This window comes from Diceros bicornis, chromosome 13, assembly GCF_020826845.1.
Source record: "Diceros bicornis minor isolate mBicDic1 chromosome 13, mDicBic1.mat.cur, whole genome shotgun sequence".
In the NCBI taxonomy this organism is placed as follows: domain Eukaryota; kingdom Metazoa; phylum Chordata; class Mammalia; order Perissodactyla; family Rhinocerotidae; genus Diceros; species Diceros bicornis.
In genome coordinates, this window is record NC_080752.1 from 50,546,855 (window position 1) to 50,571,189 (window position 24,335).

General features: G+C 51.9%; 1 protein-coding gene across 2 annotated transcripts in view; it reads right to left on the minus strand.

The window, feature by feature from the left end:
* Positions 1–21,947, minus strand: part of STK40 (serine/threonine kinase 40) — a 41,785-nt gene extending 19,838 nt beyond the window's left edge. Inside the window, exons 1-2 of one of the 2 annotated variants that reach the window (XM_058553694.1) lie at positions 21,551–21,947; positions 800–919 (exon numbers count right to left, since the gene is read on the minus strand). In XM_058553694.1, the coding sequence (XP_058409677.1) occupies positions 800–911 (112 nt within the window). In that variant the 5' untranslated portion in view covers positions 912–919; positions 21,551–21,947. Of the gene's footprint in view, positions 1–799; positions 920–21,116; positions 21,243–21,550 lie in introns of those variants that run through there. The other variant, XM_058553693.1, reaches the window with a different exon arrangement.
* Positions 21,948–24,335: the final 2,388 nt, after the last annotated feature.

Sequence of the window (24,335 nt, forward strand, 5' to 3'; positions counted from 1 at the left end):
ATTGACAGAGATGTCATCATGGGGCATGTGACTGGAGAATGTTAAGTTCCGTGAGGGCAGGAACCTGTCTTATTCACTGCTACATCCCTACAAACAGCACAGGCATGGCGCATAGTAGGCACCACCAACTAGTTGCTGAATGACTGGAGGTGGAACTATCCTGTGCCCATAAGTCCAAGATGTTGTCCCAAGGCAAAACTCACACCCCGACTCTGGCTGCTAGGAGAGTTGGGGTCCTCAGAGCCAAGTCCACCTGCAAAAACCCTGAGCACAGCAATCTGGACTTGCCAGGCCTCTACAACACTCAGAAGGGCCTGCTGCTCCCCTGGACCACTAGGAACACCCAACTCGACAGGATTTCTGTGCCGATTTTACAGGAAGTTTGGGGGGCTATACTAAATGCTTTGTGAAATTAACCATGCCCTCCCAGAATGGTCACAGAAGTGCCTTGGATGATGGACCCTCTAACGCAGCTTGTGTACGTCCCATGGGCAACATCCTGGGGGCACACAGGATTCTCTGGGGCAAGAGACAGCCTAGCTCTGAGCTGAGACTGATTTAAGGCTGGTGCAGCTACAACAAAATGACAGCTCTTGGTACAGTGACCTAAGTCTCCAGATCTTCCACTGGCACAAACAGACTACATTTAAAGTGGGAAAGCTGGGTCCAGGCCGAGGTTGGTCAGGACCCCACACTGTGGTGGGTGTGGCACTGTGCCTGTCCACAGGTCAGACTGTGCACGCTAAGGCACCCGCCCCTGCCCCTGGCACCCCCACTCACCCTGTGGTCAGAGGCTTACCCAGGATGAACGGTCCAGCTCTCTTTGCATTATTTCCGGAAATCCCACTTCCTAGAGCCTTCACCCTGGCCGACGTTTCCCCAGCTCCTCTGTCTGATGCTCTCCGCTTCATTCTCAGCTCTAGACAAGACAGAAAGCTCTCTCTCACTGAGCAAGTCAGCGAGTTTTCTTACGTTAACCCAGCCTGCAAGTCTGTGACTCGAGGATGCGTCACACAGCTGCTGCTGCCGCCGCCGCCTCCTCCCCCTCCCGGAGGAGCATCCAAGGTTCCCAGTGACAAAGAACCATGGCTCCTTTACTTGGGATTAATGAGGGACTAAAGGTGGATGTACTTTGAGGTAGCATGTACTGGCTATGGAAGGGGGAAGCCAGCCCCCCACAGAGACAGAGAGGAGAGCCAGCACTGAAGCGACTGCTTCCAAAGTGAGGCCTTCCTCCCAAACACTGACAGCCAAGTGGCCCAAGGTGCTGATTCCTGGGTCCCACGGTGCCCCTACTAATCTGATCTCTGGGGCGTGGTGGGGAGCAGGCCCTGGGAAATGGCATGGCGACCATGAGGCCCGGGGATTCTTATGCCCACGAAGTGTGAGGATGACTGTCCTGGGATCTCCTCTCAAACGCTCCTTGACTCATAGGTCCTCCAGGTGGAAGATCTCCCCAAAGCTGTCAATGAGGGGGTTACTTTCTCTTCCCTCTCTCCTATTTTCACATTTTTCTTTAATTACTTTAAAAATATATATATTGTACATTTAAGAGCCAGTTAAAAGACACCAATGGAGACTGCTGAGCACTTTGATTTGCCTGGTAATCCCTATCTACTCCAGGGTTAAAATGAAAGGTGGACACAGGAGCCAGACTCTAGAAGACATTAACCTCTAGACATAGATTAAAAAAAACAAAAGAGAGGGGTCGGCCCAGTGGCATAGTGGTTAAGCTTGCGCAGTCTGCTCTGGCGGCCCGGGTTAAGCGGACCTATGCACCACTTATCACGCTATGCTGTGGCAGGCGTCCCACGTATAAAGCAGAGGAAGATGGGCATGTATGTTAGCCTAGGGCCAATCTTCCTCAGCAAAAAGAGGAGGATTGAAACGGATGTTAGCTCAGGGCTAATCTTCCTCACCAAACAAAAACAAAAACAAAAACAAAAACGAGTTGCTCCTTCTAGCTCTCTACAGTTAACATCTGGGGAGCGCAGTGTCCTGGAGGTGGGGCGAGGAGTCAGAAGTACACAGACGAGCTCCACACAGGGAAGACAGAGGGTCACAGGGATGCTCAGGGGCGGCCGGCTGCCCAGTCCCGAGGAGAGGCCCCCGGCCCAGTGTGGGTGAGGGGGCTTAGGGAAAACTTCCCTGAGGAGGTGATACTGGAGTGGGCCGGGCAAGGGGCGAGGTCGTTCCAGGCAGAGGGGCCTGGGTAAGCAAACGTACACAGGTAAGAAATGGCGCATAAGCAACAGACTCCAAGCAGTTGGTGGGGTTGGAGTGTGTGGCATGAGGCAGGGAGGGGCAAGAGGTGACCCAGACCTAGATGGCCTGAAGGCCACGTCAGGAGTGTAGCCTGTACCCTCCCACAGAGGGCTTAGGAACACTGCACCCTAGACTTCTGCATAATTTTTTCTTCATACAAAAGCAATTGGCATTTCCTGCAAAAACATTAGAAAATATACATATGCAAAAATAAGAAAATAATGTATCCATAATCTCACCACCCTGATGCATCTGCTGTTAACATTCAGCAGACTTTCCTGTGTGGATGTCTGTATGTGTGTGCACTTATATATAGTTTGCATTATGACAAAAATTTTGAGCACACTGTGATACCATTTTGTAAGCTTCCTTTTCTCCCACCTAAAATACATTATGAAGGTGAATTTTATGGTAGGTGAAATATATCTCAGTAAAGCCATAAAAAACAAAATACCATAATTACCATCGCTGCATGACAATATTCTTCTGTAGCATCGCTTGAAATAGCTACAAGTAGTCTCCTTGGTAAGAATGTACAGTTATCATGATTTATTGGACCACATCCCTATTTATGGAATCCAGGTTCTTTCCATTTTTTATATTTTTTTATTAGCAGTTAATGCACCTACATCTTGGCATACTTGTCTCTCTCCCTCAGGATGAATTCCAGGAAGCAGAACTGCAGGGTCAAATGGGGTGCACATATTTAAAGGTGTTGAACATACACTGCTGGGCTGTTCTCAGGGACGCTGTGTCAACTGATATCCCATCAGCAGTGTGGGTGACTTAGTCCCAGAAACTGCACCAGAACTGAGTATTTCCTTATTTTTTAAAAACTGCCAATTTGATGGGTAATAAAAAGTATGTCATTGTTTAAATTCATAATTCTTTAATTATTCATGAAGTTGAACTTGTTTCATATGCATACTTGTTGGATGTATTATTTCTTTTATGAATTTCCAGTTCATATTAGTTTTTCCATTTTTTTTTTTTTACTGCTATGTATCAGTCATTGATTTTTAGGAACTCTTTACATATTCAGGCTATAACTGACATAGGATGTAGTTTTTTCTTAATCTTTTAACTTTTTAATTTAAAAAAACATTATATATATATTTTTAATTTTTATTTATTTATTTTTCCCCCAAAGCCCCAGTAGATAGTTGTATGTCATAGTTGCACATCCTTCTAGATGCTGTATGTGGGACGCAGCCTCAGCATGGCCGGAGAAGTGATGCATCGGTGCGAGCCCGGGATCCGAACCCGGGCTGCCAGCATCGGAGCGCACGCACTTAGCCGCTAAGCCACGGGGCCGGCCCAAAAAAACATTAGATTTTTATGTAGTCAAATAGTTATCTTTTTCTTTAGTTTGCTTTTGCTGTTATTCCTGGAAGACCTCCCCTACTCTGAGAACAGGTCCATATTCACTAGTTAGGCTAAATCTTCACATGCTGTCACTCTGGCCCTTATTCTAACCCCCAGAAGACTGACTCCATGCAGTGAACTGAAAAGTAGAAGAGATGACCTGCTGCACATCTAGTCCAACCTGCCAGGCTCACCTCCCATCGAGCTCCAATTTTTTTCAGAGCTGTGCCACTGAAGAGCAGACCCATGATTCCATTCTGAGAGTAACTAGGACCATGTAACTCAGTAGGTCCCGACAGTCCCCAGATGGAGCAGAAGCCATGGTGAGGCTTGGCCATGACTTCTGCCAAAAAGGCTCATGCTGGAAGCAGATTAAAAGTCATTCACACAAAAGCAGGGAAGAATGAAACTGCTTCTAGAAAAATCTTAAAAACCTGGGCAGTAATGTGTCTGAACAGTGTTCCCACTCTTTGCCTGGCAAACTTCTGTGCATCCTTCTCGATTTAAACACCACTTCCTCAGAGAAGTTTTCCTTGATATCCCCACCACCAGTGGGTCCCAATTAGTCTCACTTGGTATCCTGTAATTTTCCTTCACACTACTTTCCATTTTTGTGATGATGTATTTATTTGTGTGTTTATATGCTTAACGTCTGCCCCCCACCACTAGACTAAAAATTCCACAAGAAAAAACAAATTGCACCCCCAGTGCCCGGCCCAGCAGATATTCTAAGAATGGCCAGACGTCTTCCCTCCAGTTGGTGACGGTTCTGACTGCGTCAGCAGCCCTGTGCTTGTGCGCCTCAGGCGGCTCCTGAGCTGGCCCTGCCCTGGTAGAGAAGTTGCTTTCACTACCATTCCGGCCCTGTTCTTCATCCTCCCTGGAGCACTAACTCTCTTCTTTCTTCCCTGTTCCCTGGAGAGCACCACGGAAGCATCCTCACGTCTGTGTAGACACTGCCTGGGCGCCTACGCACAGGCATGGTCTAGACAACAGTTTGCCGGGAGCAGCTGCAGCACAGACAATGAGTGGGCTCAGCCTGACCGCCCCCCCCAACTCAGGATTCAGCTCAAGCAAATGGCATGGGAACTGCTCCAAAACGTAGGCAGACAGAAGGATGGGAGCAGACAGGCAGAGAGAGGGAAAAGATGCTGGCAGGGGAAGTGGGAGCAAGGCTGCTTCCCTTCCTGAACATCCCTTCATGCCACCCAGAGCTGGCAAGCAAAGGAAGCAGCGTGAAGAGGCAGGCCTGGAAAAGTGAAAAGCTGCTGCAGGCTCACTGGTGAGATGAGCAAAGACAACCCCCCAGGACAGGCTTTCCTGTCCCCCGCCCACCTGCTGATGCACAGGGAGGATGTGCCCCATCCTCAAATCATCCTGACATGCCCCCTCCAGAGACACACCTGAGAATGGTCCACAAATGCTCCCATGGGAAAGACCGCTTTGAAGGACCTGGCTTCACAGTGAGATCTGTGATGTGGAAGCTCTGGCTACCCTGGTTCCAGAAGGACTTGGGGCCAGGCCCCTCCAGAGACACTAGTTCCCAACCTAGGGTGAAGGGCCCTGGCCCAGCCTGGCTAAGGGGCAGCCATTTGCCTGGTGTTTCCTGGGCCACTGCTCAGCTCCCCAGGAACTCAGCAGTCATAGCTTAGAAGTCTCTGGAGTTTTAAATCTGTCAACTCTTCCGTATGCTATCCTCCCAAGTCAGCACCAGTTCCCTTAGAACCTGGACTCCACAGGAAGCTCAGTGAGGCAACAACGGGGGTGAGGGTGGAGGCCGGGAGGGGGCCATGGGAAAAGAACCCAGCCTGGCACCCCCGCTGCCTGCAGGCTGTGGCTGTGCTCCTCAGTTCTTTTTTTTTCTTTTGTGAGGAAGATCAGCCCTGTGCTAATATCCGTGCCCATCTTCCTCCACTTTATACGGGACGCCACCACAGCATGGCTTGCCAAGCGGTGTGTCAGTGTGCGCCCGGGATCTGAACCAGTGAACCCCGGGCTGCCGCAGCGGAATGCGCGCACTTAACTGCTTGCACCACTGGGGCGGCCCCTGTGCTCCTCAGTTCTGAAAGCAGGGGGTTCCGTCTGCTTGGCCCAGCCTGGAGTGAGATGTGGGCCTCAGCATAAAAGGGTCCCAGCTCTGCGACAGCCACCATGGCATGCCCCGAGGAGGGGATGCCTGGCCAACCCTGTCAATTTGGGGTTAAGGTCATCTCATCTGAAGCTGCTGGGCAATGTGAGCCCAGCTCTCCTGGAAGGCAACGAAGGCTGGGTCCCTGGCAACACAGGAGGTTCTAAGGCCTATGATGCTGAGTCCAGGGGTGCAGTGTGACAGGGTACAGGACAGGTGGGTGGGGTACAGCCAGGGAGAGCACCCTACGGCAGGGCATGGTTCAACATGGTGGACATACCAGCAACCCAAAAAGGAGGCGGGCTGCAAAGAGAGACGGTACTGAGACCTCCCCAGCTCAGTCTTTCCTCATCTCCACCCAACTACAAAGCAGCTAGCCAAGGCAAGGAGGGGCCCATCACTCACACCCAGAAGCATCCCCACAGGGCTCCACACAGGTGCGCAGACACATGGTCTCAGGACACTCACACATGCACAGAGTCAGAGCCAGCCCCTCGTCCCCTACAAATGTGAGGGGCAGTGACGGGGCCTCCCCACATGTGCAGAAAGTTCTGCACTTGACCTCTTCCTATGCTTCTTGCTGTAACCCCTGGGTTCCTGGAGAGATGAGTGACCCTGCAAACCAGAGCAGTGAAGGCAGAGCGCAAGGGCAGTCCCCGCGAGAGCAAACAGCAGGCCTCAGCCCTGGGCGCTACTCGCTGTGTGTGCATGCGTGTGACGACAACAGCAGCTGGTAGCCACAATATGTCAGCAGCTCCTCATGCCTGCTAGGAGCCAAAGGACTGTGTCTACACTGCAGGATCAGGCTGAGCCGATGGCGTCAAGATCCAAGCTGTCCCTGTCAGCAGTCCCTATCCCCATCCCAGGGTTCCTGGCTCTGTCAAAACGAAACAAAACAAACAAAAAGTTCCTGAGCCGTGCAGGCCTCTGACTTCTGGACTGTACCTCTGGCAGTGTCTACTGAAGGCATGGACCCTGCACCTCTGTCCAGCCCACCAGGCACCTGGAGGTGAGCGCAGAGCTCCCACTCATTCCTGGCCTCAATCCTATTTGCCACGCACGTGTTAAGGGTCTGTGTGTCTAGATCTGCACCAGACTCCAGGAGGGAGGCAGAGGAGAGTCTCTGCCCCCAGGGCACTAAGGCAGCAGAACAATGTGGTAAGAGCAACGTGTCTTTTTCATGTCACAACACAAAGGGACACATTTGTATGGCACCTGGGAGTGGAAGGACTGGGGGACTCAGCTGTCCTATGTCTGGTCATCACCCTCAAGCTGAAGGGATCCCCATCTTGCCCACATGACCCACATTGGTTGGGAACCTCTGAGTCAGAGCAAGAGTTTTGGGGGAAGCCAGACCTGAGTTGAAAGCCCACCACCATCACTACCAGTGATGAGACATTGGACAAGTTACTTATTCTCTATCTGCAAAGCACAGAGCACAATGACTACCTTACAAGGTTGCTCTGAGGATTAAGTGAGATGATCCACATAAAAGGTTTAGCAGAGTATGTATTGGCATATTGTAAGCATTTGATAAACTGTACTATTACTAGCTTAAAAACAGTAGTCTTGAATTTCTCCTGCTCAAGGAAAAGGGCTAGCTAGGCACTGAATGGGGGCGGGTGGCAGAAGAAGGAGGATAACAAGACTGAAGGCTTAAGAGACCCTGAACCTGCTGTCTGATGGCCAGCCTGAGTGACATGCTCAACTCAGTGTGGGGAAAGGGGGAGGCCTGGGGGTTAGCTGAGCAGCTGTGGAGGTAGAGGGTGCTGGGCAGTGCCAGGCGCACATTTGGTAGTGGTAGGCAGAGGCACATAGCATCCCATCCTCTTGTTTTGTTCACTGGTCTACGGGGGAGCAGAGGCTGAGCACCAGCTGGCAATTATCAACTCAAGGCACAGGAAGGGATGGTCTAGGACAACGAGGCCACCCCAATGGGTCCTTCATCATGATCCAGTTGGGGGGCGAGGAGGAGTCTGGAACTAAGACCTAGAGCCTCTAGTCCAAGATCTCCTGGAGCAGGACTGGGGAAGGGGACAGAGCACATACACTGGGCTGTAAAACCTTTATGATCAAAGGACATAACTCTGGGAGTGTGTATCTGTCAAAACGACTGAATCGTATACTAAACAGATCTGTGAAATTCACTGTGTGTAAATGTACCTCAATTTAAAAAAAAGCAGGCTGCAACTTTAACCAAATGGTCCAAGTTAACATCACTAATAACAGAACTGACATCATGGTACTGCTGATAAGATGCACTTAGAAGGATACAACATCACTTATGTTCTTATTTATTTTTTTTGCCAAAAAGGCATAACCTGAATCTGATCATGAGACAAACCCAAATTGAGGGACATTCAACAAAATAGGCCTGTATGCTTCAAAAACATCAATGTCAGATAGTAAAAGAAAGGCTGAAGAACTAGTCTAGATCAAAGGAGACTAAAGACATATGACAAGTAAATGTGATGGGTGATCCTGGGAAGAAAAGTCATAAAGGATGTGCTTGGGCAACTGGCAAAATCTGAATATGGACTGTATATTAAATAACAGTATTATATCGATGTTGAATTTCCTGAATTTGAAAACTGTATTGTGGGGCCGGCCCTGTGGCTTAGCGGTTAAGTGCGCACGCTCCGCTGTTGGTGGCCCGGGTTCGGATCCCGGGCGTGCACCGACGCACTGCTTCTCTGGCCATGCTGAGGCCGCGTCCCACATACAGCAACTAGAAGGCTGTGCAACTATGACATACAACTGTGTACTGGGGCTTTGGGGGAAATAAAAAATAATAATAATAATCATTTAAAAAAAAAAACTGCATTGTGGTTATATAGTAGAATGTCCTTGTTCTTAGGTGACAGATGCTGAAGTGTTTGGGGTAAAAGGTCACAATGTCTGCAATTTACCCTCAGGTCCTCAGAGACAGAGGAGAAAGTACAACCTGCTGGAATAGCTCCCAAGACCCTGGAGGAATCTGTTGTCCAGATTCACAGGTTCAAAGGGATTTCTTGTGGGTACACAGCCCACAGTGGAATCTCATACTTGTTGGGCAGAGCCATCCTGGCATGAACAGGAGTTCAGTCTTGAAAGCCCCCCTTCCTCCCTCCCAAACACTGTGCTAAAGGAATGGGAAAGAAATGAGGCCTTTGTACAGTCTCCAGGTCTGCCACCTGGTGGCGTCTTTCTGCAGCACATCTTCAAAGTGTTTCTCTGCGACTGGTACAAGATGGTGGGGCACTGCTCTCCATGAGGCTGATCAGGAAGGATGAAGGAATGACTCCATCAGAAGACCCCCCGCAGCCACCTGTGTAATTGGAGCTGGACAGACAGATTTCAGCAGGCTGCCCTTTCTCCTCTGCTAGGGGACCTGGGCCTGCAGTATCTCTGTCTGTCTCTGCTGTGGGGGTCTTCCAATGTTCCCATGGTCTTCAGGAAGAAACCCAAACTCCTCAGTGAGCCTGGCCAGACCCAGGCTACCTCTCTGGCCTCCCTGCCCTTACATGCCCCCTAAATCCAGCCACACCAAATGACTCACAACTCCCTGAGTATGCCATGAACACCCTTGCCCTGTCCTCCTCTTCCTGGTTGGTTCCTCCTCCCTCAGTCCTCACTGGTGTCACCTTTCCTCCTCCAACTCCCACAGCACCTGAGCATCCCTCTGTCTCCTCTTGCTGTGACTCCCCCTACCCCAGGCTGGTGGATCCCCTGAAGGAACAACCCCAATTCACCTCTACTTCCCTGCACTCTGCCCAGTGCCTGGCAAACTGCTGAATGAGAAAACAGAGTGTAGCAGTGCACCCAGAAGGCACTAAAGCCCATATTGGGACAGAGAGAGAGATCCCCCAACTAGAGGCAGAGGCTGCAGTGGGACCCAGGAGAAAGTACAGATGGTCCACCAGCAGGAGACAGAATCCAGGATCAGAGAGACGGCGGTCACAGCTGTAGGTAATGGGGCTACAGCAATGCTGGGAATAGTTTGTCCAGGAAAAGTTGCATGTCAGAAATGCCTAGATGCCTGGGGCCAGCAAGTTCTAGGCTAGATGATCACCAGGGGTTGTGCTTCGACAGTTTTTGCTGCTGGAGAGCACCCCCCACTGAGGAATGAGACCCACTCATGGCATGCCTACAGCTTGGGCCCAACCCCTCACTGGCGAAGGGACAGACTACCTCCCTTTCTGCTGAATCCAGCAACAGGTCTGCTTTCCTACAGCAAGATGTGGGAGCATGTGAGTGACAGCTTGACCTGCCCCCTCACACCAGTGACAGGTCCTCCTGGACCCTCTACGTTTGTAGTGTGAAGGTCCTTCTGCTGGTCAGAAAAACCCCTACCACTCTTGCTTCCCCTAGAAGAGAGAAGTTCCGGCACAGCTATGCATGTGGCTGACTACACCTGGAATGACATGATGAGACTTGAGGCAAGCAGTGTGAAATCTGAATACACGATCCAACTAAGATGATCTGTGGATTGGTGCTTTACAGGCCAGACCCCCTCCATACCAGAGGGCTGCCAGTTCCCTTGAAAATTCCCTGGGCACCTTTCTGGATGGTGAATTTTGGACTCAGAATCCACATAGGAGGCCGACACCCTCACATTAACTATCACAACAACTAACTTTTGCACAGTTGTATAGCTTCCAAAGCACGTTCAAATACATGACTGTAACTGATCGCCCCTCATCCCCAAAACACATTTTCTAGAAAAAGATATTGCAGCTCAGAAATACTGAGAGACCTGCCTAAAGTCAGCCGGCTACTTGTTGAAAGAGTTTACCCATGTGAACACAGGTTCTCCTATCTGAATGCCATACTCCTTCTCCTTGACCACACTGCCTCCTCAGCTGCTCCTTCTCCACCTGAGGTCAGCTGTGGTTCGAAGGAACGCCAACCAGAGAGAGGACAGCAGCCTCTGGACTTCCTTACAAGCAATCATTCTCCTGGAATCAGGGAGCTGCCAAGCTAGCAAGCTGCAGGTGAGCTGCAGGAGAGAGGGGCCTGGAGAAGGAGGTGTTTCAGGGCCCCTGAGCAGGGTCTCTCTGGAGAAAAGGGCTGAGTCTGAGGCTGGGTTACTAAGACATCCTCCCACCAGCCAACAAGACAGTGCCCCCCACCCTCCCTGACCCAAGCACCCCCACTGCACCTCACTACTCACGTGTAGGTACCTCTACCAGTACCATCAACTTCTCTACAGACCTATTTTCCATCTATCAAGTCAACCCAGGGAAAGAAGAGGAATTTGCAGTGCACAGTTCAAACCATGGACCAGTTACCCAAATGTCAGTTGGGAGAGCAAGATGGATTTTGGGGTCAGGTGGGCCTGAGGTCAAATTCCAGCTTCCGTCACTCACTTGCTTTGTCACCCTGAACTAGTCAACTACCCTCTGTGAGGGTCACCTACTCTCTGTGGGGCTCAGTTTCCTCATCCGTAAAAGAGGGATGACTGAAGGATCAGACATGATCTTGTGGTTGGCAGTGTTGCGAGGTCTTTGCTGGAGGAATGGTGAGCATTCCCGGCTCCACGCTGAGGTACCCTCCCTGGTGACAAATCTCTCCAGGTGCATACCTTACTAATAATCCTTTTATGTGCACCTACTGCTTGCCAGGAACCATTCTTAGTGTTTCCTAGATTTCCTTTAATTCTCATAACTTTATGATGTAAACATTTCCCCTTTTTATTCCTGACAAACCAAAGCCTAGAGACCCTGGCCCAGCTTACCAGGCCCAGAGGAGGCTGCTTGCAGCCTATTTTCTTTGACTCCTGCTAGCTGCTGGCTGGAAGGGGCTCTGTTTGGTGGCTTTTCCTTTGAGTTTGAATGACAGCCATCCCTGAGGCCAGCATGAACCCTCTCCCTGGGAGCCTGAAGGCTACAAGCAATCTCCCCAGGAACCCACTGGAAGCCATTTGCTTCTGCACTCAGGACAGATGTTGGGAGGATGAGGAGACGGATTAGTAATCCCTCGGCTTTAGCCAGGACTCCCTGATGACAAAGATTCATGCATGTGCTGTCATCTTCACTGTTCCAAAACAGAGTGATGATTTTGTTCATTTTTAAAATGCAGGATATGTATAGCTCTAATTTGTCAAGAATACATAACATCACATCATTCTCCAAATGCCGTGCTTTCCTGCCTTGGGGGTAACGAATGAACTGGCTGCTTCCAACCAGAGCCCTCTGCACAGGGTGAACCCCACCTCTAAAGCCTGCTCTGCTCTGGGCATGTGGGAGAGTACCTGCAGCAGCCAGAGAGGAAGTGACTCAGCTCAGTGGGAAGTGGGAGGGGCGGTCAGAAAGAGGGCCCTGTGCCCAGCCTGCTCCCCCTCAGCACATCCGCCCCAGACCCGTCCTCTGTGGCTGCCTTTCCTACAACGCGCTGAGCACAGCAGTCCTGGGGGCCAACCGGGGGCTGGAGACCCCGCTGCTCACAGGAAGCCCAGTGTCTGCAGCGTAGGGGTCCAGCTCCAGGCTCCTCCAGGAAGCAGGATTCACACACAAGGAGATTATGTAATCAGTGATGTCCCTCTTCACCCCACTGCCCTGCGGAAGTCCCCACTGGGCTCCTCTGTGGCCTCCATGAAGGCTGGGGGGAGAGACTGGAGGAGGCTAAAGGCTCCTGGCCAGGAGGAGGTGTCCCCGAGTGATTCTGGGGGGAAAGGCTCTGGGACTGTGCACACAGAGGGGGACCTGTAGCCCCTCTATGGAAAACAGAAATGAAGAAACCAGTCCCAGCAGACGGGGCTAAGGGCTTCCTCAGCAGCTGCTCTGAGAGCCACCAGAGCAGGATCCAGGGCAGCATCGCCAGCCCTGCCACCAGCTCACCCCTCCCAAGGGCCTCCGGAAGCAGCTGATGTGACAACAAATAATCCGTCACTGTGTGTGGGTGTCGGAGGAGGAAGGGATAGACTTAACATCGCTTTCTCCGGCGGTGCTGCCCTGGTATATCTCCCACCAAGAGAAGCAGCCTGGGGAAGCACCCAAGCACCCTGGCTTGGGAGACCTTCTTGGTGGCCCCTTGGGTCTGCGGGGGGCCTTCTGCCATAGGCAGTGATGGCAGACAAAGTACTGACAGCCATCCCCTGTCATGCCAGCCTCCTTGCAACTAGGGGGACCCTGGCATGAGCACATGAGTCGGGGACCCCTCAGCTCAAACCATCAGTTACTGCTTTGTGCAGTGACTCAGCCCAGGAACGAGGCCTGCCACAGGGTCCCATGTGGAATTCAGGTTCCTGCCACCCACCATGGCCCAGATCAGGCAAGGAGAAAGCAGCAAGTGACTAAAGCAGGGCTGGCTGAGTCGGAGAGCCATCTTCGTGTCCACAGTATGACCTGGACACGTGTTTCTCTGCTCTGCAGTCTCCTCATCCAGAGGAGAGGAACAGCGCTGCCCCCGCACAGGGTTCCCTGAGGACTGCCGGGAGTCAGCATGTGGGAGGCACTAGACAAATGTTAAGTTTCCTTCCTTCCATCCCAGATTTCCAGAGCAACAGATGGGAAAGCCCGGGCCAGGCCCAGGTGCATGCAATTCTCTCTTTAGACTGTTTTTAACAGCAAAAATCACTACAATCATCCTGTGAGAAAGGCAATTTGGACCGGGGCCAGCAAACTGCCTTTCCTTAACTGCCTCTATCAAAAATTAAATTCAATTACATTTCACAACTTTGACGATAAACAGTACAGTTCACTTTCTGCAGTTTTATTGAATGCTACTGGCTGTGGCTGCTTGGAGGGGCAAGATTATAGAGGCAGACAGCAGGCTCTGCCATCAGAGTGGCCCCCAGCAGGCTGTTCAGACTCGTGGGCCCACGCGAGGGCCTCCCCTGCTCTGAGTCGCTGATAAGCCAGGCATGGCCAACCCCAAGGGCCATGAGCCACCACCAGCCAGCACACTGTCACGCATCGGCGAGAGCACACTCATCGCTCAGCTGCTTCCCTGTGTCTCCAGAGAGGGTGAGCTCCTGGGGGCACGGCCTGGGGCCTTGTCCACCTCAGAACCCCCGGCATAGGCCTGACAGGTGCGCAGATGACATGCGTGAAACCACAGCCAACAAAGTAAAAGAAAATGCACATTCCTCGGGCCCAGCACTTTCAGGTCTAGGAAGTTATCCTCCAGATACACTCTCACAAATCCACAGAGATAAATGTGATCGAGGGTCCCTGTAGAACCACATGTAGCAGCAAAAAATCACAAAAGACAAAACCACACTAAAATCAACACGTGCACACACAGACACACACACACACAAACACACACACATGCCCCAGACAGGAAACAATTCAAATGTTCACCAAGAGAGGACTGGTTCCATCCAGACAATGGAGTGCTATGCAGTCTTTAAGACGAGGTCCACACCTGCTGATGAAGATGTCTAGGATACATTACATTAGAAAAACGCAAACTGTAGTACTATTTGTATAATATGATCCATTTGGGTAAAAAAAAAGATTGTACACATCATTGAATATGCATAGGAAATTTCTAGAAGAAACTTAACAGTAGATACCTCCAGATAGTAGAACTAGGGGCCCAAAGAGGGGAGGGAGAGTTTTGTTTTCTATTCTTCCATATTTAACTATTTTACCATAGACTACTATAATAATTTTTAAAAACCTAAAAATTTTCTGAACCCATTACAATTGTTAGGAGAGGTAATGGAACTGGGGAAGGCTGGGCCTCAGAGAAGGCACACTTGAGGGCGTACAGCACAGGAACACGTGAGTGAGCGTACGTGCCCCGAATGTACGAGCCTGTGTGCTGACGCAAGGCTGCACAGCGGGGAGGGACACAACCATCACTCCCAGTACACTTAAGTTCTCCCAGGTTAACTTGCAAACATGCCTATAAGGAACTTCCTACTCGCTACCTGGCATCCATAAGGGCTGGGAGGACCACCAAACCATTCAAACTGGAGACCTGAAGATGGATTGTGGTGCTGCTTTTGGGACAATCACAGACCCGCCAGCAAAGAGCTCACCTGGGCCTCACCAGAGCCGGCCCCTGGGTCCTGACTGCCAGCCAGGCACTAGGCGTATAGACAATAACACCTCATGTCTAATCCTCATTGCTATCTCAGGAGCAAGGAAGGTCGTGTCCAGTTTATAGAGGAGGACACTGGGGTTGGAGATAGGAAGGAACTTGTTCAAGGCCACTCAGCTAGCAAGTGGCAGAACTGGGTTCTGAAGCCAGGTCTGATCTGAGCCTGGGCCCTTAACTGCTGGGTGACACGGCTGAAAGTCTCCTTACCCACTACTCACAGGGCAGGAGTGGGGGGACTTGTCTCAGGCAGCGGCAGTTTCCATTCTTCTGGCAAAGAAAGGACTGCTTCAGCTTTGTCAAGGTCCCTTCCTGCTCTACGGCTCTATGAGTCCAAGATTCCATGTGGGCTGGGCTCCCTGGGGCCAGAGCCTGGCCAGGATGGAGGAACGGGATGGCATGGGCTCTCAAGTCACACAAGCGTGGGCTGGAAATCCAGCTCTGCCCTTGCTGGCTGTGTAACAGTGGACAGGTCACTTAACCCCTGTGAGCCTAGGGCTTCTCTGTGAAACAGAGACAACTCTCCTTCCTTAGACTGCGAGAAGGATTCAATATGTATTGCAGAGGACTTAGCAAAGAATCTGGAAGGTGGTGGGGATCCTTCTTTTTTGGCTGGTTTCCTTCCAATTCCTTCAGGAGGGACCACCTTGGGAGAAGAGTCTAAAGAGAACACACCCCATGGAACTCACCCCAAACATGGTAACACCAGGAGCTCCGTATCTACTGCAAAAAGGAGCAGGACTTGCTCTCCAGAGTTGGCGGGTGCCAGCAGTGAGGTTCCAAAAGTCCCCCAGAATTTTGGGCTACACCAGCCCCAAAGTGTCCCAAGGGGATGACTCGAGCCTCTTCCTAGAAGCACCTGCTGCTCCCTTATCACACCTTAACCCAGCTTTCCTCAACCCAAAGACGGTGACATGCACGCCAGGCCGGCTCTTGCCAATTCCCACTACAACGTCCAGGCCACTTTCTCTTCCTTCTGGTCCCTGGCATCACAGACTCCCTAAAGGCTAAAGATCCTCTATCTCTTTTGCTAAGCAGGTGGCGGTCTGTAAACACATTCAGACGGGACAGCTTCATTCTGAATGACAAGATCCCTTCTCAGTTTTGCAACCTCTGTGCTTGCTAACAACTAGAGTACCTTTGAAATCACAGGCCTGTGCACTGCTATACTGGGGGGTCTAAACTCACCTCCAAGACAGGCTGCCATCAGCCAGAAGAGGATGACCACTTGTGGCCTCTCCAGGGAGAGGGGTTCTCAGTGCCCCCTCAGGAAGAGGAACCTCGACCCAGAAGAGTACCTTTGCTTGCTGGGGGAAAATTAAGCTGCTCCAGTCTATTAAAAGGGGGCCTAGAAATTCTTTAAAAATAAATAAATAAAAGTACTTTTTGAAGCAGCAATGGTCCTCTAGCAATTTATCCTACAAATACCTAAGGTAGGCAAAATCATATGTATGCAGAGTCACTTCAGCTTTGTTTGGAGAGCAGAAGACAGAAACTAACCTACGTTTATGGCTAGGGAGCTTGTTGGATCAATTACACACCTGGCGATGACACAATGTAGCCAAAAGTGACCCAGACGCGCATGTGCCAAAGTGGAACCAGCTCTAAGATGGTAAGTAAATCAAAGCAAGTAACATCATCCTTTCCCCTCTGGATCTTGAATACAGATCCCAAGAGGATATGCAGGGCTGCTGTGGCCCTGGGGCCACCTTCAAGGCCACGGTCTCACCTGAGCAGGTGGAGGAGGAAGAAATGTTCTTGTCTCAGGCCACTTTCTCTTCCACCTTCTTTACACCACAAATGCAAGGACACACCCTGTGAGAATCTCCCTAATGCCAAAGGGCCTGTTTGAAGCCCCGGCCACCAGCACATCCCTCTCCACAGCCCCCTCAGGTGCAGGTCTGGCTCCGCACTCCCTGCATCTCAGGGGGATAAGGGCACCAGGGCAGCTCCCTCTCTCCTCTCTGATGGCTCTGAGGGAGTCCCAAGCGGCCTCCGTTAGACACCTCTCCTTCCAGACACCTCTCCTTCCTAAGAAGAGGGACTGAGTCGGCTGATCCAGCCTCCAGAGTAAATCCCATCTCAAAGTGTTTCTAGATGAGATCTCCAGGGAGCACTGGGAAAGCCACCTCTCCCCTGAGGGTGAGGTGCTGTCCACGACTCCATCAGGTGGTCACTTGCTGAATCAGTGCGGATAGCGCCAGACTGAAGGGCTGCTCTTCAGGGCCATTTGAAGGCTGAAAAAATTATAGGAGTTTTGCAGACTCAGCCACTTGAGTTTCTGAAACATTGAAGAAGTTCATCTCCCTGGGCAAATCTGGGCATAGGAAAGGTGAAGGAAGGGAAGTGGCCCTTCTCCCAGGTGCTGACTCAGGCAAAACCAGGGGGAAGCCCGGCTCAAAGCTGGACAGGGGGCCCAGATTTTGCAACTGATCCTCTCCCGGGAGCATGCGCTCAGGGCTGACTGAATGGAGCTGGCGGATTTCACTGGCCATTGTCTCCAGTCTCTTCTGCACTATCATTCACTCTGTCATCCAAACCAGGACCCTCAGGGTCACCTGCCACCGTTGTTCCTCCCTCAACCATCACTTCCAAACACTCCCAGGGTCCAGTTGATTTCCCCCCAAACAGCTCTGATCTCTGCCCTTCCTCTCCCTCCCCACTGCCTCTGCCCTGATCCAGGCCCCCACTCACCCTTGCTTTGATTATTGCAACAGCCTTCTACGGTGACTCCACACTCTCTCCCAAGTCCATCCTCCACCCACAGCGGGAGGGCTCTTGGGAAGATGCTGGTCTAATGGTATTTCCTTCACTTAAAACAAAGCATCCCATCAACAACAGAATAAGAAGTTCAAGCATTTTGGCACTGGTGCCTACCTCTCTAGCATGTCCTATAGCCAGATCCCTTCACACCTTGTGCTAGAACCTCCAGTAGTTCCTCAAGTACACATTCATGCCTGTGCCATGCTGCTCCCCTGCCTGGAGTGCTTCATGAGCCTTCAGAAAGCTCTATTCAGGGCCCAGCCCAGTGGTTAAGTTTGCGTGCTCCACTTTGGCGGCCTGGGGTTCGCAGGTTTGGATCCTGGGTGCTGACCTACACACGGCTCATCAAGCCATGCTGTGGCAGCATCCCACATATAAAGTAGAGGAGGACTGGCACAGATGTTAGCTCAGCGACAATCTTCCTCAAGAAAAAAGAGAGGGATTGGCAACAGACGTTAGCTCAGGGCCAGTCTTCCTCACCAAAAAAAAAAAAGAAAAAGAAAGAAAAAAAAGAAAAAGAAAAAAGAAAGCTCTATTCAGCCTTCAAGATCCAGTTTAAGCACCATGGGCTCTCCCAAGTTCTATCCAATCTCTTCTTCCTCCCCAGGGGAATCACTGCTTCCTCCCAGTTCCCACTACATGCTGTACAGACTACTGTGACAGACTTGCCAAATTCTATGCAAGTTTTAATTGGTTAGGAGCCTGCCCAGTCCCTGCTAGACCACAAGCTCCTCCAGGGCAGGGCCTGCCTCTCCATTCTCCTTCTGCCCCCAGTACCCAGCACATACCCAGCCACACATGGGAGCTCATGTGTCTGGAACTGGGGTTCTGGATTTTGAGCCACCACACACATCACTGTGTGTGATGCTTCTTGATGATACTACATCAGGTACCAGACTAGGGTCACTAATAGGGACACACACAGAAGAAACTCTAAATACTTTTTCTCCCATGGATACTTTAAAATACGATTTTTTGCTCAGCAGTCCTACTTCTATTTTAAAAAATGGTTCTTTTAAAGAGCCAAGCTGAATCATCTGCATGGCTCCCATACAGACTGGGTAAACTCTCCACAGATTTCCTTTTCAGAAAGAATACAATAAAATTCTGTGATCTTGTGATCCCTCAAGACACTTCTGACAGCTCAATGGGACAGTTCTAGTTGCCACTAATGGCTTCAGCTAATTCTTGGAAGTTCTTTCCTGCAGCCTGTAATAACAGCTAACACTTACCAAGCATTTCTTACTCAGTGTGTGCTAAATGCTCAACCTAGAATATCTTACTTAATCTTCACAACTAACTTACTAGAGAGGGGCTCTTACTGTCCCCATTTTACAGATGAGAAGACTGGGCATGGAGAGAATAAGTAACTTCTAGTGACTGGCAGGGCTGGGATTAGAACCCAGATCTGTCTGACTGCAGAGCCATATAGGTTTTTAACCACTACAACCTGCCACCTTCCCAAAAGGTCAAACTAAAGGCCCAAGGGAGCAAGTGCAGACTCCCCGCCCGCAACAACTGGCCTTCTCAGAGGGCAGCCTCCCCTCCCCAGCTGCTCAAGCACCCTCAATCCCAGGAAGAGACGGGCACATGCACCAGGCACTTCTGTGCTAGGCAGAGAAGCCCAGGGCAATGCAGGGAGCTCGTCACCTGCCACCAGTTGCACACGGTGCGTTCCGAGCAGAGATCCACCACCCCGGCACCAACTCTCCTCTCTCAGGAGCCTGCAACAGTCTCTGAAGAGGTCTCCAGTCCTTTAGTCTCTCCTCTCCTCTGCCGGGACCCCAGGAAGAGAATTCTAAAACATAGATCCAATCATGTCACTTCTCTGCTTAAATCCTTTTCACTGGCTCCCCACTGCCTTTGGCATAAAGTCCCAAATTCTGAATGTGGCATTCCCTTGTCAACCTATACTGCCTCACCTCTCATCATGGCAACTTTCATACCATCATATTGAACAATGTGAGGATTCTGCAATGAACTATGAGTTTACTTGTCTCTCTCTAAGTAAAACACCTTGTCCCCTCATTCTCACCTGGCTAAGCCTTCCCAACCTTCTTGATGCAGCTCATCATCGCTCCTGCCAAGCCTTCCCAGGACCCTTCTCCCACCCAGGCTGAGCTAGCAGCTTCCTCTGCTAGGCTCCCATAGCCCTCTATTCCTGCTGCTACCAGCTTTTTTGGACCACATTTCCACTATTTGTTTACAGGTCAGTCTCCCTTAACCAGACCATGAGCTTCTTGAAATAAGAATAATAGCTAACATTTATTGAACTCTTCTTATGTGGCAAATGTGGTTCTAGCTGTTTTACATGTGTTAACTTTTCGAATCTTCATAACAGCTCTATGTTATCACCCCTGTTTTATAGATGAGAACACTGAAGTACAGAGAGGTTAAACAACGTGCCGGAGGTTACACGGCTAGAAAGCTGCGGAGCCAGAATTTGAATTCAGGAAGTCTGGCTCCAAAGCCCACTCTTAACCACTATAATATGGGGTCCTTGCCTCTCCAGGCAAGGACACTGCTGTCATGTGGGGAATGAATGAATGAAGACTATCTCCAGACTGTCTAGATCTAACCCACAAACTGGCAGAGCAGGGCCATTAAGGAGGGCTGAAGCAGCTCACAAGCACTGTTTACAAACAAAGATTCTTTTGGCTTTACAATTACGTATGCTGCTCTTCCTTATCTCATGCAAAGCTAAGCCAAGAGGGAAACGGTGCCCAGCCCAGAGTGACTACCCTCTTCCCCACAGCTCTCAAAACCAAGCAAAGCCAACCAGTTTCCTCCTATGACTTAAAACAGAGCAAAGTCTATCCTGCCACCGAAGGCGGCTGTCATCTCTTCCTTCCGCCAAGAAACAGGCATCCTAGGGAGTGGGGGTGAACAGAAAAAAATAGGGTGTCGGGAATCTCAATGCCCCTTCCCACTCCCTGGAAGGTGGGGCCAAGTGGCGTGGGAATGGGCGGGCCTGACGGGGCAGAGCATGTGAAACAGTGACCACAGCAGCAGGCTCTCCCCTTGGAAAAGGCCGGCCGAACGGAGCATGGCAAGCAGGCATCTCTGACCCGCACCTGAACGCCGCCCGGGATGCGAAAATTCCCCAGCAGCCATGATGCCCGTGCCAACGGGTGAGGGCTCCCGGAGGACGCCCCGGCTGGCCCTCCCTGGGGTCTCGTTCTAACTTTCAAGTCACTCTCGGGATCCGGAGGGAAGCATGGAGCGGCGGAGACTGTCTCCGGAGAAAGACCTGGCTGGTTCTAACGCCGGTGCCTTCACTCACTGGCCGAGGGACTCCGGGCAAGGCTGGCAGTGGCCCCCTCCCAGAACTGCGGGGGGACCGAGGCTCCCAGTGGCCGCCCGGGACCCGGCCCGCAGCGGCCCCCGCCCCCGCTGCCCAGGAAGGGCAGACCCCAGCAGAGGACAGGGCATCCGCTGTTGCCATTTCTGCCGCACCCGGACGGCCTCGGGCTGTCACCCCGGTCCCACCGCCGCGGCCGCTGAGGCCCGCCCCGCCAGCCCGCACCCCCCGCCGGGCTCCCCGCTCCGGGACCCCCGCCCTCACCTTCCCCCGGGGCTCAGCGCTGCTCGCCCATAGTCCGTAGCCCGGAGCCGGGGCTGCTCGGCGCTCCGTCCCGGGGGGCCGGGGCCGTGCCGGGGGCGTGGGAGTCGCTCACCGCCGCCTCCCAGCACAGCTGCCCGAGCCGCCACCGCCGCCGCCGCCGCCTCCCTCCATGGCTGCGGCGCCGCCACCTGACAACGGAAGTGACGCACCGCCCCCTCCTCTCGGGCCGCGCCGCAGCCCCGCCCCTCTCCCCGGGCCCCGCCCCTCGCCCGCGCCCGCGGCCCCAAGGCGTGGGGACTGGGGAGCCATCTTGACGATGGGCGGAAGCCTTCAGGCAAGTGGCCAGAATCCGATGGGTGATTGGTTCAGGGCGGGGTCTGGGCCGAAACCTGTGAAACGATTGGAGGCTGAGACGCTAAAGGGGCGGTACTTACCGCTGATCTATGTCTCTGGCGAGGCTGGGCCGGACGCACCATCCCCGCCCCGACTGCGCAGAACCTCTCGTGCCCTAAGCTCGCCCTGCCGGGTTTGGAGAAGTCTCCAGCGGTTGGAAGATGGGCCAGTTGTAGTGTATTGATCAGAAAAATGGCTCTTCTTTGATCCCCATTTCTCGGTTTCTGGAGCTCTGTGCGGAGAGCGCTGCGATTAGGCTCAATAAATGACAGAATTCCTGTCGCAGCCCTCACAATTCATTTCCCTCTGGGCCCTTCGCTTTTGTAGAAACCCCGCTTCAACCTGAAGATCCCTGGAGTCTTGACTTGGGAGGGTTACAGTGAAGTGTTCCTATGAACGATTCCAGCCATCTGACCTCAGTCTCTCCTGCTGCAGTTTCGGTGCCTTTCTCCTCCTCCTCCAGCAACCACGCCCTCCATGAATCAGCTTCTTGCACCAGCAGATGAGCCCTTTAAAGGGATTGCATCAGGCCGGTGACTCACTGGGGCCCTCTGAGAGCCTGGCTTCCCTCCTCTGGCATGCAGAAGCAGCTAGAAGGACTCGGTGGCAGCTGCACCAGCGACCATGGCCCCACTCCTTTGTCTCAGAGGTGTGAGCCAGCGTGCTTGCTGCATAGGACTAACTCCCGGGTATCTTTCCAGCTGTCCCCTGGGTCACTGTATCCACGTGTGGGCACACGTGTCCAAGCCTGTGTGCACTGCTGGGTTTTCCTAGGGCTTGTGGCCAGGCACTTACGTGTATGCGCGTTTGTCATCTCCACACAGGCAGTGCCAGGACATGAGAGTTAGTGTGGGTGAGTCTGGCTGCCTCCTCCTATGTCCATCTCTTTGTCTCTCTGAATGCCTGGTACCCACTGAGCTGATAGGGCTGGATAATAATAGTAACCAACACAGCGCCCACTGTTGTGTCACACACTGCGTTAAGCACTTTAGAGACATCAGCGTTAGGAGTCTGTTTACAGATGAAAAGCCTAGAGCCCTGAGAGGGGAAGTGACTTGTCCAAAGACACAACTAATAATGGTAGGGCTGTGATTTGAACCGAATCTGGTAGATTCCCAAAAGGCTGGATTTGAATCCTTGCTGTGTCCCTTACAAGCTGGGTGACTATGTGCCACTTCCCTAACTTTACCCGTCTGTCAAAATAGGGGTAACACGTGGTGGGATTCCCGTGAGGGTTCAGTGAGTCTGGAAACAGCTTCTCACAGGATCTGGGAGGAAGAGTGCTCATGTTCATCTCAGTGACAGAGCTTCAGTGAAGGGGATGACTGAAAGTCAGGCACAAAGAAGCCAGCCCAGCCCCCCGAGCTCCTCTCTCTGACAAAGGGAAAAACCTAGGGATTCCGGAAGCCCTGAGTCTGACAGGAATGAGTTTTGGGTTTTCCAGAGCTCTAATTATCAGCTAGATGAGTCACTTGGAGCTGACACCACCATCCCCGCCCCAGTAGACTCTCAGCTGATTCAAAATATAGGATTTTAACAAAGAAGAGGAGGAGGACCAGAAGGAGGGGAGGAGAAAAGGGAATGAATAGAAGCTAAAGGTGCCAGCCAGAGGAAATGAAAAACTGTCATCAGGACACCAAAATGAGGAGACTACTGTGACACACACTCGCACACATACACAGACGCACACACACGGCAACATACTCTGCTGCTGGCTCTCCAACTCTGGGCATACAGGCAGACGGTGCTGCCATAACGCGGTGACGCCTGTCACAACAGTGTGAGATGGTTGCTTGACGAGGTATAGGCAGATCTGCCCATCACAGAAGGAGAGGAGGAGACCTTCAACCCAGAGGAGCTTCCTCAGGCTTCTGAAACCCAGAAAACCCTACTTACTGGCTGGCTTCTGGCTTTGCTTTGTGGCCAAGCCCCAAGGCCTGGGTATGGCAAGTTTGCAGCACTAGGCCCACACCCGGTGGCTGGGTACCACCACTGAGGTGAGCAGAGCACTGCTTATCTTTGTCATCTGTGTGATGTCAGGAGTGCCGGGAAGGAGAATAGTGTAGTGTAATAGTTAAGATCATGGAGTCTGAGTCATACAGACCTGAGTTCAAATCCCTACTCTGCCGTTCACTGGCTGTTTGACCCTGAGCTAGTCACTTAACCTCTCTGGGCCTGTTTGCTTATCTGTAAAGTGGGGCCATTAATATATACCTCCAGGGTTGTTGTAGTGATGAAATGAGAGGATTCTTTCATTCCACAAAGATGTATGGAGTGCTCACTATGTGCACAGCTCTGAGCTGGAGATCCAATGGGACCAAAAAGGCTGCAGCTCTGCTCTCCTGGACATGGAGAGCCCCTGGCACGGGCCTGGTGCACAGTGAGATTCAACAAGCAGTAGCTATTTTTATGATGACCATTTTGGCATTCTGCCACTAACTTTGTCATGGGACCTGGGCAGAGCCCCTTCCTCTTTCCCCTGAGGAACCTGGGCCTCAGTTTCCTCAACCGTAAAACGATGGGAGTTGGACTGCATCAGTGGTTCCCAACCTTCTCAACTTCAAAGCTTATTTTACTATTTTCCCTCCACAGGAGCCTCACATCTGGTAAGATTTTGTCTTCCAAGGGACCCCTGCTGCCCTGGAGGACCCTTTAGCCAGGAGGCCAGACTGGAACACACTGAACTGGACGTTCTCCTTCAAGCTGAGAGCTGGAGATGCCCCATCACTTGTATGGCCCCCAGGGAGATCTGAACTTTGGGCTGTATGCCCACTCAGCTCTCCTCAGAGCCCTAGTAGTCCCCTCCCCGGAATGAGAGAGACCCCT